At 45.3% G+C, this 15,259-nt stretch overlaps 1 protein-coding gene across 1 annotated transcript in view; it reads right to left on the reverse strand.

Moving 5' to 3' along the window:
• Positions 1-4,410: 4,410 nt before the first annotated feature.
• Positions 4,411-15,259, reverse strand: part of NUDCD1 (NudC domain containing 1) — a 171,552-nt gene continuing 160,703 nt past the window's right edge. The window contains exon 12 of the mRNA XM_039526150.1: positions 4,411-4,437. Coding sequence (XP_039382084.1) covers positions 4,426-4,437 — 12 coding nt within the window. The 3' untranslated portion in view covers positions 4,411-4,425. The remainder of the gene's footprint in view (positions 4,438-15,259) is intronic.

The following is a 15,259-nucleotide window of genomic DNA, read 5'->3' on the forward strand; positions in this document are numbered from 1 at the left end:
CACTCTGACTCACAATTCTATATAATCATAGAAAAAGGAAATCATTATTTTATAATTGCGTAGCTGCCAAGTTCAACAGGGTAGGAACAGGGTAGTGAATGAGTGCTCCTTGGTGCAACATCTATTGATACAGTACAAAGGGAGGAAAAAGGGGATACAGATTTTTGCATAGGAGACTAAAGATTAAACAGCATGAAAAAAACAGGATTGGGTGGGGGGGAAATCAATACGTGATTATTATTCCAGTCAGAGTTTAAAAATGCCCGGGGCCTTTCAGAAAATAGACATTTTAGCTCTAAATTATTTTTCATCGTGGATTCTGGTGTTCAGATCTCTCCCCCCTGCTAAAGCCTTTTCCTGCAGAGGGACGCTACACATGTAAAAACTGTGTAGACAGGGAGGCACAGTTTGGGCAAGTAAAAAGCCGTGTAGGGCATATACTCTGGTAATACCCACACCCTTCAGCCACGTCTGTACTCTACTCACCTAAGCCATTCCTCACAGTCTACACAGCTACTTATATCCATGCTAGAGGGGCTACCTATGTATGTACTCTGCTGGCAAAAAAAAAGAGCAGCACAGACATACCTTAATTCATACCAGTTCAGGATTAGTCCTGGACACTTTGCACAAAAGCATACTTGCCGTTTATTTGCTGGGCACCATGAAGAACTGGATGTCCACCTCCCACAGAAGTTCCATTCTTAGCAGCATGTGTGGTGTTTCCCACTCGCAGAGCAGGGTTTATCGTAAGGATCTAAGTAGCAATAAAAACCACAATATGCAAATACCCAACTCTTAATGGCGCTCAGTGTCAATGTTCTAGTGTGAACTCATCCTTATGCTTTGGAGTCAGACTCCAGGGAGCCTTCACCATTTGAGGCAGTTTTTCTTTCTTATTTTCATAGCATCCGCACATGTGTTGGATGTTTTATAGTGTAAATAGAGATCCCTACCCCACAGAGCTTATAAATTTACATGCCATGAAATGAGCAAAATTAAAGCATAGGAGGAAGGGACGGGGTAAGATAAAACAAGAGTTAGAGCACCAAGATCACAGTTACTAATTTATGGCACATCAGTGTTAACCAGAAAGTGCTACTGCCCCACTATAATATGCATCTTGGTGATTCAATTACAAGTAATTTTTTTTATAAAAACTATTTTAATTGACTCATCAGAATTAAATAAGTGAGCTTTAAGGAGAATTGGAAAAAAGAGAGAGACGTGGATCAGAATTGGGAGGGCATTCTGAGTGAAATCCAGCACTAGACAAGCATAAGCCCTCAGTGGGGCAAATTTCTGATGGGTTTTGCTGGACTTTTTCCATTGAAGCCAACGTAAAGACTCCCATTGATTTCAATGAGACTTGGATCAGGACCTAAAAAAGTCTCACTGCACAGACAGTGGGAAACAGAAAGAAAATTAATAACCAAGGCACAAGGTTTGTGGCCAAAAAGATGGACCTTTTTCAAAATGTCTATAACAAGGAGAATAAAACTTCAAAAAGAGAGTAATTAAATGCATGATCCTCTCTTACCATCCATGTAATTTTCACTGAAATGCAATAGGACTACCCTGAAAATAAACATATTATCATGGATTCCGAGCAGCCAGGGAAGGAAGGGCCCCTTGCATGTGTTATCCCTTCTGTGGAGAAGAAATGAGTGGACACAGAACACCATATTCTTACTTTGTGTTACTCACAGGTTTTTACAATCCTAATCAGGGATCCGGATGTCAAAAAGGAAAAGCACAGCTTGCAATTCCCAGAGGTAGCTCCACTTTCAGAATTACAGCACCAGCTGTAGTGTTTGAACCTTTCCAGCCAACCAGCAGCAGCACTCCCCCACTTATTGGGGCTTCTCCCAGTACAGCTGCGTGTGTTTGCTTTTTAACTCTGCAGCCCAACACAAAGTAGCCTCACTGTTGAGGCAATGTCAGTCTAATAACATGGCTTAGGGTCAGCTGAAATCAACTCCGTACCAGAGTCTGTGTTTGTGGCTAGGCATATCCATTCTCACTGATCACACATGAGAAAGAACTTTGCCTTTAGGATGGTAGGTGGCAAGCACTATACAGGCACCTGCTAACCGTACTTGCTTGGGCATGGCTGCTAGAGATCTTGATGTCTGCTGGTCCCAGTGCAGTTAGTTTATCTCACTAAAGCAGTGGTTTTCAACCTTTTTTTCATTTGTGAGCTCCTAAAAAATTTCAAATGAAGGTGCAGACCCCTTTGGAAATCTTAGACATAGTCTGTGGACCCCCAGGGGTCTGCAGCCATAGGTTGAAAACCACTGTTCTATGGTAATGACAATGTTTCGCAGATCCCTTAGACATAGTCTGCTGCTCTCTCTCACGATGACAAGTCGCAGAGGGAAGGGAGGAATCTTGTCTTAAGATGCTTTGTGCTTTTTTGAAAGGAAAATATTCCTTTTGAAATCCATGTGACGGAGGTGCTAGCACCAAAGGGATCTTTTGATGGCACTGCCTTGAAAACTTAAAGAATAAAATACTAAGAGAAAGGCAATTTAAAAAAAAAGTATTAGTTAACATTACATTTAGAGCATTTGAGAAAGACTGTAACTATTGGACAATGAACACTGATTAGCGAACAGGGAAAAAGCAGAAATTCAAAAATAAACAAGCTGCATGGATTCCTGTTTGTACCTCCCAATAGGATTTATTATATACAGTCTTTTTTTTTTTTTTTTTTTTTTTTTGGTGATAGAATCTCTTTCAAGCTTGTTGTTAAGGATTTATTTTCCAAGTCCCTATGTTGGACAGTGAATGCAATTTTGGTTTTATCTGCTTAGCTCTTGATATGTCTAGTTGCTTGAGGCACATTGAGCAAATGCACATCTGAACTCCAGGAGACTCGCATATATTAGTGCTCTGTGTTATGATTTTCTTTGATTTTCTCAGACATGGCTTGCTTTTTCTGTTCTTGTTCTGAAAGACATGACATATCAGACAGATATGATACTTGATTAATTAAAAATAAACCAACTTGCTACCACATTCTTTGCTTTTGGTGAAAATTTGCAATAATATTTCTCCCATACGTATTTTTCGCATACGTTTTCAGAGAAAATATAAAACAACTCATATTTAAGATTAAATTGCATATGTATATATTTTAGGACTTTGTAAGATATCTTCTATGATTTCATTCTTGAATTCTTGTGTAGTCTGAAGTTAGAGATTGTAGAATATAGATAGTGTAATGTAGAATGCTACAGGATAGATGTCAAACGCTGTCTATACCATAATCTTTGAATGCCATATAGCCATGCTTTCCCTAACACCACCCAAATGTTCTGAGGCTTCTCCAATTTAATGGAACCCACTTATAGCAAACTTTGTTAGTGAAATTTTGCTTACACTAATGTGGACTGAAAGTTGCTTCAATACATTTCAGTGGACTCCACTTAAAAGGCCTCTCTGCACTAGCATTTTGGGGAGAAATCACCCACTATAGAGCTTGTCCACCCCAGGAAAAAGGCAGTTTTTAAAATTCTTAATATAGAGCCTAGAATTTACCATGTCTTTCACTGTCAAAAAAATGTGATTTTTTTTTTTTACAGCAAAATAACTAATGCATATTAGCCATCCTGGTGTAAAATCCTAGTGGAGACAAGGTGCAGGTAGTTTTTACCACAACATAACTACGGGAGGTCAACAGTATACTATCCCGCCCCTCTCCAGTTGATCTGGCCTAGCTACATTGCAGTAAAAACTACAGATTCTTCTCCAAGGAGCGTCCCTGGTGAACGTGTGTCCCTGCACCCTTGATCGGAGAATTTCGGCAGCAGTGCTTGTCTGGGTAACGCACACGCTGTCTCCATCTCACACCATTGTCAGTGTCTATCTAGTGCACATGACCAGACCCTTCCTCAGTTCCTTCTCAAGCACCCTTGGCCTGAGACGGAGCTCCCAGCAGTGTGAAAACCCATTGCCTTATTTAGTGTTTAGAATAGTTTTTTAGAGTAGTTTTAGTATACCAGTTTGCTTTACTTATCCTTTTCTTCCCTGTTTATTTTCTCATTAAAAAATCATATATTTTCTTACCCTTTCGAATAGTTTGTGTTCATCCTCATGGCTGAACCACCATAGTTCAAGTCATGCCCAGTTCACCAGGTTTCAAGTGCTGGCTTTCCTGCCAGGAGGCTGTACCGGTATCAGATGGTCACTCTCAGTGCGTCCAATGCTTAGATCAGCCACACATTCCACAAAAGTGGTCTCATTGCAGTAATCTAAAGGCTCGGGCCAGGAAGAACAGAGATCAGTATATTTATGTAGAAGTCTCTGCACCCAGCATTTGATCCTGGCCACCAGACCCCCTCTGGACAATGATCTCCAGACACTTCATCCTCTTCACAGTGGAAGGCTCATTCCTCCAAAAAGGCAGTGAGCAAAAGAACATCAACTTCTTCCCTGAAAGAGACATGGAAAAATAAATGGTCTCTGGCTCACTCTGTGTCCTCTGTACCGACCGCACCACAGCTGAGTACAGATGAGGCACCAGGATCCTCTGGTACCATGTGTACAGTGACAGCCAATGACCCCAAGGGGGCAGGCCCAGAGTCGAGAGGAAAACAAAAGCCCACCTCCTCTGCTACGGTGCCAATGGAACTGCTCAAAGACATGACATAGAGATGCTCCCTGCAGGCTGTGGCAACACCACCTTCTCCAATAGTGCACAGCACTCAGATATTGGCACTGAGGCCCGACACTACATCTTTGGCACCAACCACTTCAGCGCCGAAAGCGTTGGCACCGTGACATTTCCTGCAGCACAAGGACTTACTTGTCTCATTGTGCCTGAATCTCCACTCTTCGGTACTGATGTATCTCTGGCACTCATGGTACCATGTCAACCTGTTTCACTGCTGGCCCCTCTATTTTCTAGCAAGAAGCAAGATAACGAGGAGGAAGAGGGTGTTTTTTCATCACACCCTCCTCTCCCAAAGAAATGACTGCAACCTTAGGACCACCTGTACAGCCTAAACCTCATCACAGGATTGATACCCAGACCTCTATGCTATATCCCATTCAATGGCTTTATTGTGACCCTTGGGCAGTATACAGGAGACAATACTGCAGGCCCCCAAATTCCTATAAGAGAGGTTTAGATTTCCCCCAGCACCCTCATCAGCTGCACCATCAGAGCACCCTGAGGAAAATTTTGAGGAACAGGAAATGGCCCTGGAACAAGACACGACACCAACAGCCAACATTTCCTCCTCTTCCCCAGACGAGGCTATAATGCCTCCACCACTCACAGCTGCTGCTGACTTCAAACATTTGCAACTCTCTTGAAGAGCTCCTGAAGACTCCCTGGAGATCCCTCTAGAGGTGGTCCCAGAGTTCCAACATAAGTTACTGGACTTTCTGAAAACCTCATCAGCATCAAAAATACTATTTCCAATAAAACAAGCACTTTGGAGACAGACAAAAAGATATGCTACAGACTAGGGACCGAGTGGCTAGTCAGCAGTTCTACAGAAAAGGACCTAGGGGCTACAGTGGACAAGAAGCTGGATATGAGTCAACAGTGTGCCCTTGTTGCCAAGAAGGCTAACGGCATTTTGGGCTATATAAGTAGGAGCATTGCCAGCAATTCGAGGGACATGATCATTCCCCTCTATTCAACATTGGTGAGGCCTCATCTGGAGTACTGTGTCTAGTTTTGGGCCCCTCACTACAAGAAGGATGTGGAAAAATTGGAAAAAGTCCAGCGGAGGGCAACAAAAATGATTAGGGGGCTGGAGTACATGATTTATGAGGAGAAGCTGAGGGAACTGAGATTATTTGGTGTGCAGAAGAGAAGAATGAGGGGGGAATTTGATAGCTGCTTTCAACTACCTGAAAGGGGTTTCCAAAGAGGATGGATCTAGACTGTTCTCAGTGGTAGCAGATGACAGAAAAAAGAGTAATGGTCTCAAGTTGCAGTAGGGGAGGTTTAGGTTGGATATTGGGAAAAACTTTCACTAGGAGGGTGGTGAAGCACTGGAATGGGTTACCTATGGAAGTGGTGGAATCTCCTTCCTTAGAGGTTTTTGAGGTTAGGCTTGACAAAATCCTGGTTGGGATGATTTAGTTGGGGATTAGGTCCTGCTTTGAGCAGGTGGTTGGAGTAGATGACCTCCTGAGGTCCCTTCCAACCCTGATATTCTGTGATTCTATGATATGGCAGACACCAGTAAAAGTACCACCAACTTGGAAGAGAGTGGATAAAAAAGTATTATGTCCTCTCAAAAGGGATGGACTTTTTATTTTCTCACCCCACGCCAAATTCTATAATCATTGACACAGACACCAGCATGGTAGACAACACCAATTTAAATCTACCCCATATGACAAGGAGTGGAAACGACTAGATCTTTTTGGCCACAAGGCCTACTCATCAGCCACTCTACAATTTCAGATTGCCAACCATGCTGCATTGATGGATAAATATGGCCACATAAACAGGGGCGGCTCTAGAAATGACGCTGCCCCAAGCAGCGCGGAGCGCTGCGCCGCCCTTCCCCGGTCCCGCGGCGGGTCCCCTCTTCCCGCGGCTCCGGTTGAGCTCCCGCAGGCATGCTTGCGGCAGGTCCACCGGAGCCCGGAACGAGCGGACCTGCCGCAGTCATGCCTGCGGGAGCTCAACCGGAGCCGCGGGAAGACGGGACCCGCCGCAGTCATGCCTGCGGCAGGTCCGCTCGTCCCGGGCTCCGGTGGACCTGCCGCAGGCATGCCGGCGGGAGCTCAACCGGAGCCAAATGCCGCCCCCCCGGGAAACGGCCGCCCCAAGCGCCTGCTTGGCGCGCTGGGGTCTAGAGCCACCCCTGCACATAAACTACTCCAAACTCACAGATTTTATTGATTACATCCCGGAAGACAAAAGGGACCAATTCAAAGCCATCATAGCCAAGGGCAATTTTCTAGCTAGAGCCACCTTACAGGCATCCCTAAATGCATCAGACATGGCAGCATGCTCTACGGCCACCAGTATAGTTATGCGCCTAATGGCGTGGCTCCACTTGTCTAGTTTCCCCAGGGAAGTACAGTCCACAGTGGGGGATCTCCCCTTTGATGGCCAGAACCTGTTTGCCTCAAAAACAGATTAAGTCCTTCATAGCCTGAAGGATTCTCAGGCAACTCTCTGCACCTTGGGGATATACACACCTGCAACCAGAAGAAAACAGGGTAAATATTATCCCTCCCAGCGCACAAGATCCACCCCATAGGTACAACAACAGAGACACTATGATACACAACAGCAGAGACAGGGACCGCCAAGGTGTTGACCACCTCCACCTCAATTATCAGTGTCCCAACCATCCTCTGTGAAACAATAATTTTGAGTTTTTGGTTGAGGGCCTGAGCGACCTTCCCCATCCATCAATGCTGACATCATCACCAACTATCCTCCATTTTGTATACCATTTGAGCCCTTTCTATTCAGCATGACACTCCATCACCTTGGACAAATGGGTCCTAGAAATAATCAACACAGACTACTCGATACTATTTACCTCCATCCCCCCTACTCACTCTCCCTCCCTGCCCCTTGTATGCCAAGAGGTGAACCACCTTCTACATCTGGGTGCCGTGGAACAGGTACCACCGCGACACAGAGACAAGGGTTTTTACTCCCACTACTTCTTAAACCAGAAAGAGAATGGACAATGGAGGCCTATTCTAGACATCAGGAAACTTAACAAATTCATAAGAATCCAACAATTCTGGATGGCCATACTAGCAACAATATATCAGCACTGGAACAGGGGGAGTAGTTCTCAGCCCTTGACATCCAAGACGCCTATTTTCACATACCATACATCCCACTCACAAGAGGTTCCTCAGATTTATCCTGGGAAGAGAACATTACCAATACAAAGTTCTACCTTTTGGTCTTTTAACAGCATTGTGGGTGTTGTCCAAAATTCTTGCTGTAGTGGCAGTGCATCTCCGCTAGCAAGGGGATCTCCTACCTGAGGGATACAAGAGTCATCCCCCATCTGGACGATTGTCTACTAAAAGCTCTCGCCCTCAATGTTACTCACAGGACAATCACCCTCTTTTTGCGACTAGAATTACAACTAAATATACAAAAATCAACTCTACCACTCATACAGAAATTGGACTTCATCAGAGGCCCATCTCAACTCTCTGGAGGCCAAAGCTTCACTACCACCGAACAGATTCATCACTATAATCAAGCTGATCTCCTCGGTACTGAACAATCCATACATATCGACGTGGACCTGCCTCCAACTACTAGGCCATATGGAAGCCACCACATTCGTGGTATGACATATGCGTCTTCACATGTGCTGCCTTCAGGGTTGGCTAAGAACCGTCTACATACCACACAAACACAGACTGAACAGACGCGTCACAATGCCACTCAAAGTCAAAGACTCTCTACATGGGTGGACAAACCTCACAATGTGTGTGTGGGAGTCCATTTCACACAGACTCCACCTTTAATGATTCTCACAGCTGATGCCTCCCTGATAGGCTGGGGAGCCCATCTACAACACCACACAATTCAGGGCAGGTAGTCTCCCTCCGAGACACTGTTACATATAAATCTTCCTAACTGTGTGCAATTTGCAATGCATGCTTGCACTTCCTGCCATTGATCAGGAATGAGACTATATGGGTAATGACAGACCACATTGCCTGTGTATTTTATATAAATGGGCAGGGAGGGGCAAGGTTGCACTCCCTATGTACCAAAGCCATGAAACTATGGAACTGATGGATCTAGCACACTGTCAGCATCTCAGCCTCGTACCTCCCAGTTTGTCAAAACACTACAGTGGATATGCTGAGCAGAGAATTCTCTCAGAATCACAAGTGGGAACTAAAAAACATGGTCCTATAGAACATATTCAAATACTAGGGTCACCCATCTATCGACCTCATTGCGACATCCCAGAACTACAAATGCTCTCAATTGTGTTCAAGAGCAGGGTTGGGGCCCCAATCTTTGGGGGATGCTTTCCTCCTATTCATGTTTCCCCTAATTCCCTTGCTATTGAGGGTTATACACAAAATACGAACTAAGAAGGCCAAAGTCATCTTGGTAGCCCCAACATGGCCCAGACAGAATTGGTACTCATATCTGTTGTGGATGGTACTATGTTCACCACACACTCTTTTGAACCTGGAGAGGGTTCACCTGAGAGAATGGCTCCTACATGGTTCCATCATGATGAACTAACCTGCTTGGAACAGGTGAAAGACACGTTACTAAACAGCAGAGGGACAGCCATGCGTAATACCTTACCTGCACGAATGGAAGAGATTCAATATATGGTGTCAAAATAAACAATCAATCTAGGGCTATTTCTGTCCCCCTGCACTTGCTATTGGTATATATACTGGGGCTAAAGACATCTAAATTATCCATTAGCTCAATCAAAGTACATGTTGCAGCTATTACCACTTTCACCATAAGATCAACAGGATATTGATATTTGCCCATCCAATCACCAAATGTTTCCTTAAGGGTATCAGAAACATTTACCTACCCAACCTTGGGATTTGAAATTAGTACTGCACTGCCTCACTGGGCCCCCATTTGAACCCTTAGTAACATGTTCTCTGATGTATCTATCAATTAAGGTAGCTTAGTAGTTATCACATCAACCCACCGAGAGGGTGAGTTAGGGCCCCTCATGGGATGAGAATGATGAAGCTATTTTTGGTTAGGAAAAACTGAGCATGAACAATAAATGTTTTGACTCAAAAATCTTGGCACCCATATTAAATGCAACAGACCTGTAAAGCCACTGTCCATAATCTAACCAGGAAATAATTCTCCACAGGTAATGAAGGAATAACTTCTGTACTGATTAAATCTATTGAGTCCAAATGTAAATGTATCTCAAAAGAGACAGTTTCATTGATCCTCTTGGTCAGTGATTGGAAAATTTCTTACAGATACTTTGTTTCCCACACTTTTTGACATCTGGGACTTGGAGCTTCCAACCGTAGGTGGATTGGTATTGAACAAAAGGATGTTGCTCAGGTTGCTCCCCTTGGAAGTGACTCTGTTACCCCAGAATTTGACATTCCTGTATTTACCCCAGAACTTGACAGTACTGCAGTCAGCAATTTTGTATATTCAGCCACTGCCAGCTGGAAACCAAATACCACAGAGCTAGAAATAATCTTAGGCCTTTGTGAGGCAAGGTCAGACAGCTGCATGCTTGCAGTTTGCTAATCAGAATGGAAGGATGGGATAGAGAATTATGGAAGAGTGAGTGAATAGCAACCTTGGTTTTCGATGCCCCTGACATGTTGTTGTTTTGGCTACAAATACTAGAAATGTTTTGAGATAATAAACAGTTTGTTGAAATTAGAAGAATTGGTGACCCAGGAGAGGTTATTATGCTGACCCACTAGGAGTCACTATAGGTTATGTGCTTTGTTAGAGTTAGCTATACAAGATTAGGTAAAAGTAAATACCTCGGAGCAGTCCAAAGGAGCTGACATCTTAACTCCTCATCAGCTGGATGGAAAGAGGGCTCTGGAAGCCTGGCTGGTGATCACTCGAAATCATCTCAGACAGTAACTATATCTGGGATGTCCTAAACTTGTTGCCTCTGTGTGTGTGTTTTAGATAAGAGCATGCTTGCTTGTATCAATCATTTATGAAATGGAAGCACTGTGTTCCCATTGATTTATTCCTGACACCACCTGGAGAGAAACAGTTTAGTTGCCACTGCTTTGGGTTCTGAAAATCCCAGGTAACAGCTCCACCGTAGCCATTTTGGCTTCATGCTCTTCTTCACCTGGCGAGGCACTGGTGTCAGAAGATTCCTCACTCCAGCCTGATGAATACAGGGCCCATCAGGACCTTTGAAAGAGGGTGGCTTCTGCCTTGGATATCCAGTAGAAGAGGTTCAGGAGTCATCTGACAGGCTGATTGACATTTCAACTGCTGTAGGATCTTCTTGGGTAGTGCAGCAATTAATGAAGCTATCCTGGAGCACACCAAAATAAAGTGGCAAGCACTGTCCTCCCTTCCCCCCACATCAAAGCAGGTTGAGCATAGGTATTGTCTACTCTCTCAGGGGTTGAGCATTTTTACACCCATTGCCCTACACCGTCACTGGTGGTCTCAGTTGCCAATGAAAGAAAACATCAGGAGTAACAGGCATTTAACCTGAAATCAAAGGACGCTAAAACATACTATACATTTGGCAGAAAGCTTTCTCTGACTCTGGCCTACAGCTCAGGATTGCTAACCAGCAGGCATTGCTGGGCACTGACTTTAGCCTCTGTCAGAGTACATTAAAATTTAAAAAACAGATGCCAGATGACATGAGATGAATTTCTCATGATGGTGGATGAGGGTAGATTGTGGTGAGAAGTTATTCACCTTCCACAGTGACGACGATTCTTCAAGATGGGAAGCAGCCACAGGGGGAACACTTTAGGTGTTGGGGTGTCCCTGCACTGCAGATCAGAGATTGTCAGTAGCAGTGCTAAGTCGGGGTGCGCATGCACAGTAGTCATCTTGCGGTGCTGTTGGCACCTCATGTAGCGCACATGACCTGACCCTTCAGTTCCTTCTGTACCGCAGAGCTCAATGAACGCACTCTGAAGCAGAGGAGAGGAGGTTGAGTAGTGGTGCACTCTCGAAGAACCATCATTTCTGCACAAGATGAGTAGCTTCTTCGAGTAGTGTCCCTGTGGGTGCTCCACTCTAGGTGTCTGTAGAGCAGTGCCCTAATGTGGACAGTAGGGACTTCGGAGTTGTATGTGTTGCGGCTGAGAGCACAGTAAGGCCTAGTATAGCATCTGACATAGAGCACTGAGTGATGGCATAGTGTTTTGGAAAGGTGTGCCATGATGCCCATGTGGCAGCCTGCATATAGGATTGCCAACCCTCCAGGATTGGCCTGGAGTCTCCCTGAATCAGCATTGATCTCCCAGGGATTCTTGAAAGCCATCCATGTCTTTAGTGAGCACAGTGTAAGAGGGCTCGGCTATAAGTGCCTTGATTTCGCTGACTTATCTAACTGAGGTGATCGCTACTAAAAACTCGACTTTCACAGAGATATGAAGGAGTGAACAAGTTGCCAATGGTTAAAAAGGTGCTCTGGTGAGGCATTTGAATACAAGATTCAAATCCCATGGGGGTATAAGTTGTCGGACTTTCGGGTACATGTTCTGTATACCAAAAAGGAAGCATCTAGTGGTTGGGTGAACAAAGACTGACATTCCCTCCACCTTGTGGTGAAAGGCTGTAACAGCCGCTAGGTGTACCTGGGGAAACACCCACCAGACAGTATGCAAACAGCCTGGATGAGCCATTAGGAAGGACAATAGGACTTTGAAGATACTAATCTCCTTCCTGAGAAGTTTCCTTGGCTGCTTTGACACTGCCGGGTCAGGTGATCATGTCACCTGGTACAGATACCATCTTGAAACGCTGGTATTTTTCCATAGTAAGGGGTTGGGGGTTCAAACTGGGAAACAAAGGATTCCTGCCATATGCAAATCCTATTTAAGGCTGGGGAGTGAGTTAATCTTGGCTCTTCTCCACTGCCTCCCCACCCAAGAAGGAAAACTGCTGAAAACACTTGAAGAAACAAAGGAACTAAACTGGGGGAGTCTGGGGTTAAACTTAGGCGAGAAAGGTCAGCCTGTGAAGGGGATACCTGGAGATGTAAGCTGCAAGCAGTGCAGTTTACCTTCAAGAAACTCTGCAACCTGCATAAAACAACATTTAGGGTGAGAAATTGGCTACAAATAGTAATTTCTTTAATATATTAAGCCTAGTTTGCATGTTTTGTTTTATTTGCTCAGTAATCTGCTTTGTTCTGTTTGCTATCCCTTATAATCACTTAAAATTTACCTTTCGTAGTTAATAAACCGAGTCTGTGCAATTCATAATGGTTGGGGGGGGGAGAAGGTTTGCATATCTTCCTCCACATTGATGGAGGAGGCGAATTTCATAAGCTTATGCTGTATAGATCTCAATACAATGCAAGACAATATAATTTTGCATTTACACTAGAGAGGATGTGTGCACAGGAATGCTGGGCAATCCCCGAGCTGAGTCCTCCCACACAGAGCTGATGGCAGACTCTGTGATTCTACAGCTGGGTGTGTCCCTACCTCTGTGTATGCTGGAAGGGGGGCTTGAGAGCCTGTCATAACAGCACAGAGTAAGGGGAACCCAGGCTGGTGGGACAGGCGGGCTCAGTGGGACTGCAACACATCAGGTGGCACCTGGGGGAGGGGGGCAACCCATCATACCAGTATGTAGTCTAGTATGAATGCCACTCTTTCTGAACAGGCAAATTCATCACGTTGGAACCATGTAGGAGCCATGCATTGAGGTGAAGTTTCTCCGGATTTGGGTGGAGAGTCTGGCCTTAGTTCTGTGAGAGGAGATCCACCCGTAAGGGGAGAGCTCATGGAGCGCACACTGCTAAGCGCATCAGGTAAGGGAACTAAGTCTGTCTGGGCCACATTGGAATGATCAGTATGATATGGGCCCTGTCGGTCTGTATCTTGTGAATGACGTGTGGGATTAGAGGTATTGGTGGAAATGCGTACATGAGTGCTGTGTCCCACGTGATGAGGAAGGTATCCCCTGGGGATTGGGGTGCTAGTCCCACCATGGAACAGAAAATTGGGCACTTATGGTTTGTTGCTGACACAAACAAGTCTACTGATGGAAAGCCCCATTCCTGGAATATCGTTTGGAGGACACTGTCATGTATTTCCCATTTGTGCTCCTGGGAGAAATATCTACTTAGCATGTCTGCTGTCATATTCTGGCACCCCAGGAGGTAAGATGCCAAGATGGTTACGGTGTGGTGAATGCACTAGTTGCACAATTTCATGCCTTGGTGCAGAGTGAATGGGAGTGAGTTCCTCCTTGGTAATTGATATAGAACATGCATGCTATGTTGTCGGTCAGTATGTGGATTGATTCATTTCGTATGATCGGGGGAAGTGCCTGCATGCATTGTATACCGCTCAGAGCTCCAGGAGATTGATGTGGAGCAGAGTTTCCATCACTGACCACTTGCCTTGTAGGGTGTGCTGATCCAAGTGAGCAACCCAGCCTATCAACGATGCATTGGTTGTGATTATTAGTGATGGTGGATCCTGTTGGAAGGGGATCCCTGTGCAGATGTTTTCTGATTGTATCCCTACAATGGTGAATGAAACAACTTTTGGGGGTACTGTCACCATTTTGCTTAGGGTATGGCTACATTGGCGATTTGCAGCGCTGGAAAGCCTCCACCAGCGCTGCAATTAGTAAGTGGCCACACCTGCAGGGCACTTCCAGCGCTGCAACTCCCTGGCTGCAGCGCTGGCCGTACCCCTCACTCAGCATGGGGAATAAGGATTGCAGCGCTGGTGCTGCAGCGCTGGTCATCAAGTGTGGCCACACACCAGCACTGTGTTTGGCCTCCAGGGTATAAGGATGTATCCCAGAATGCTTTTATAAATTACTCTCTTTGTTTTGTTATGCAGCCTCTCTTTGTTTTGTTGTGAACGAGCTCCGCGGAGCTCCGTTGCCGTTGCTGCTTATCTAAAAAACAAACAGAGCTCCTGTTTGCTGTGATCATCTGTACCTGGCTGTAAACAATCAAATGAGAGGCAGGCAGGGAGCGAATGAAACAGCGGGGAGTCGTGTTGGCTGCAGGCTGTTTGCAATTAAGAGTTAAGACTAAGGGGTCGGAAAAATATTCTGATTTTTCAAGGCAGGAAGCTAAACACACAGTATTGGCTCCAAAAATCCACTCTCTCTCTCCCCCCGCTCCCTGTCACACTAGACCCCACTCCACCCCCCCTCTTTTGAAAAGCACGTTGCGGCCACTTGAATGCTGGGATAGCTGCCCATAATGCATCACTCCCAACAGCGCTGCTAATGCTGCAAATGTGGCCACACACCAGCGCTGGTAGCTGTGAGTGTGGCCACACACCAGCGCTGCTCCTACACAGCTGGATGACCAGCGCTGCAAACCGTAAGTGTAGCCATACCCTTAGACTGTTTGCTGGGAGCATATACTGTGCTCAGCCAGCCCTGTAGACAATGCTTATGCAGTCTCGTGTGTCTCATGGCGAATGTCATAGCCGCCATATGACCTAATAATTGTAGGTAGGTTCTGGCAGATGTTTGAGGGCTGCCGGTGATGTCGAGATGAGATTGATTATTGTTCTGGCCTGTGATCGGGCAACAGGGCTCTGGCCTGTATGGAACTGAGGTAGGCGCCGATGAATT

This window comes from Mauremys reevesii, linkage group 2 (genome assembly GCF_016161935.1).
Source record: "Mauremys reevesii isolate NIE-2019 linkage group 2, ASM1616193v1, whole genome shotgun sequence".
NCBI lineage: Eukaryota > Metazoa > Chordata > Testudines > Geoemydidae > Mauremys > Mauremys reevesii.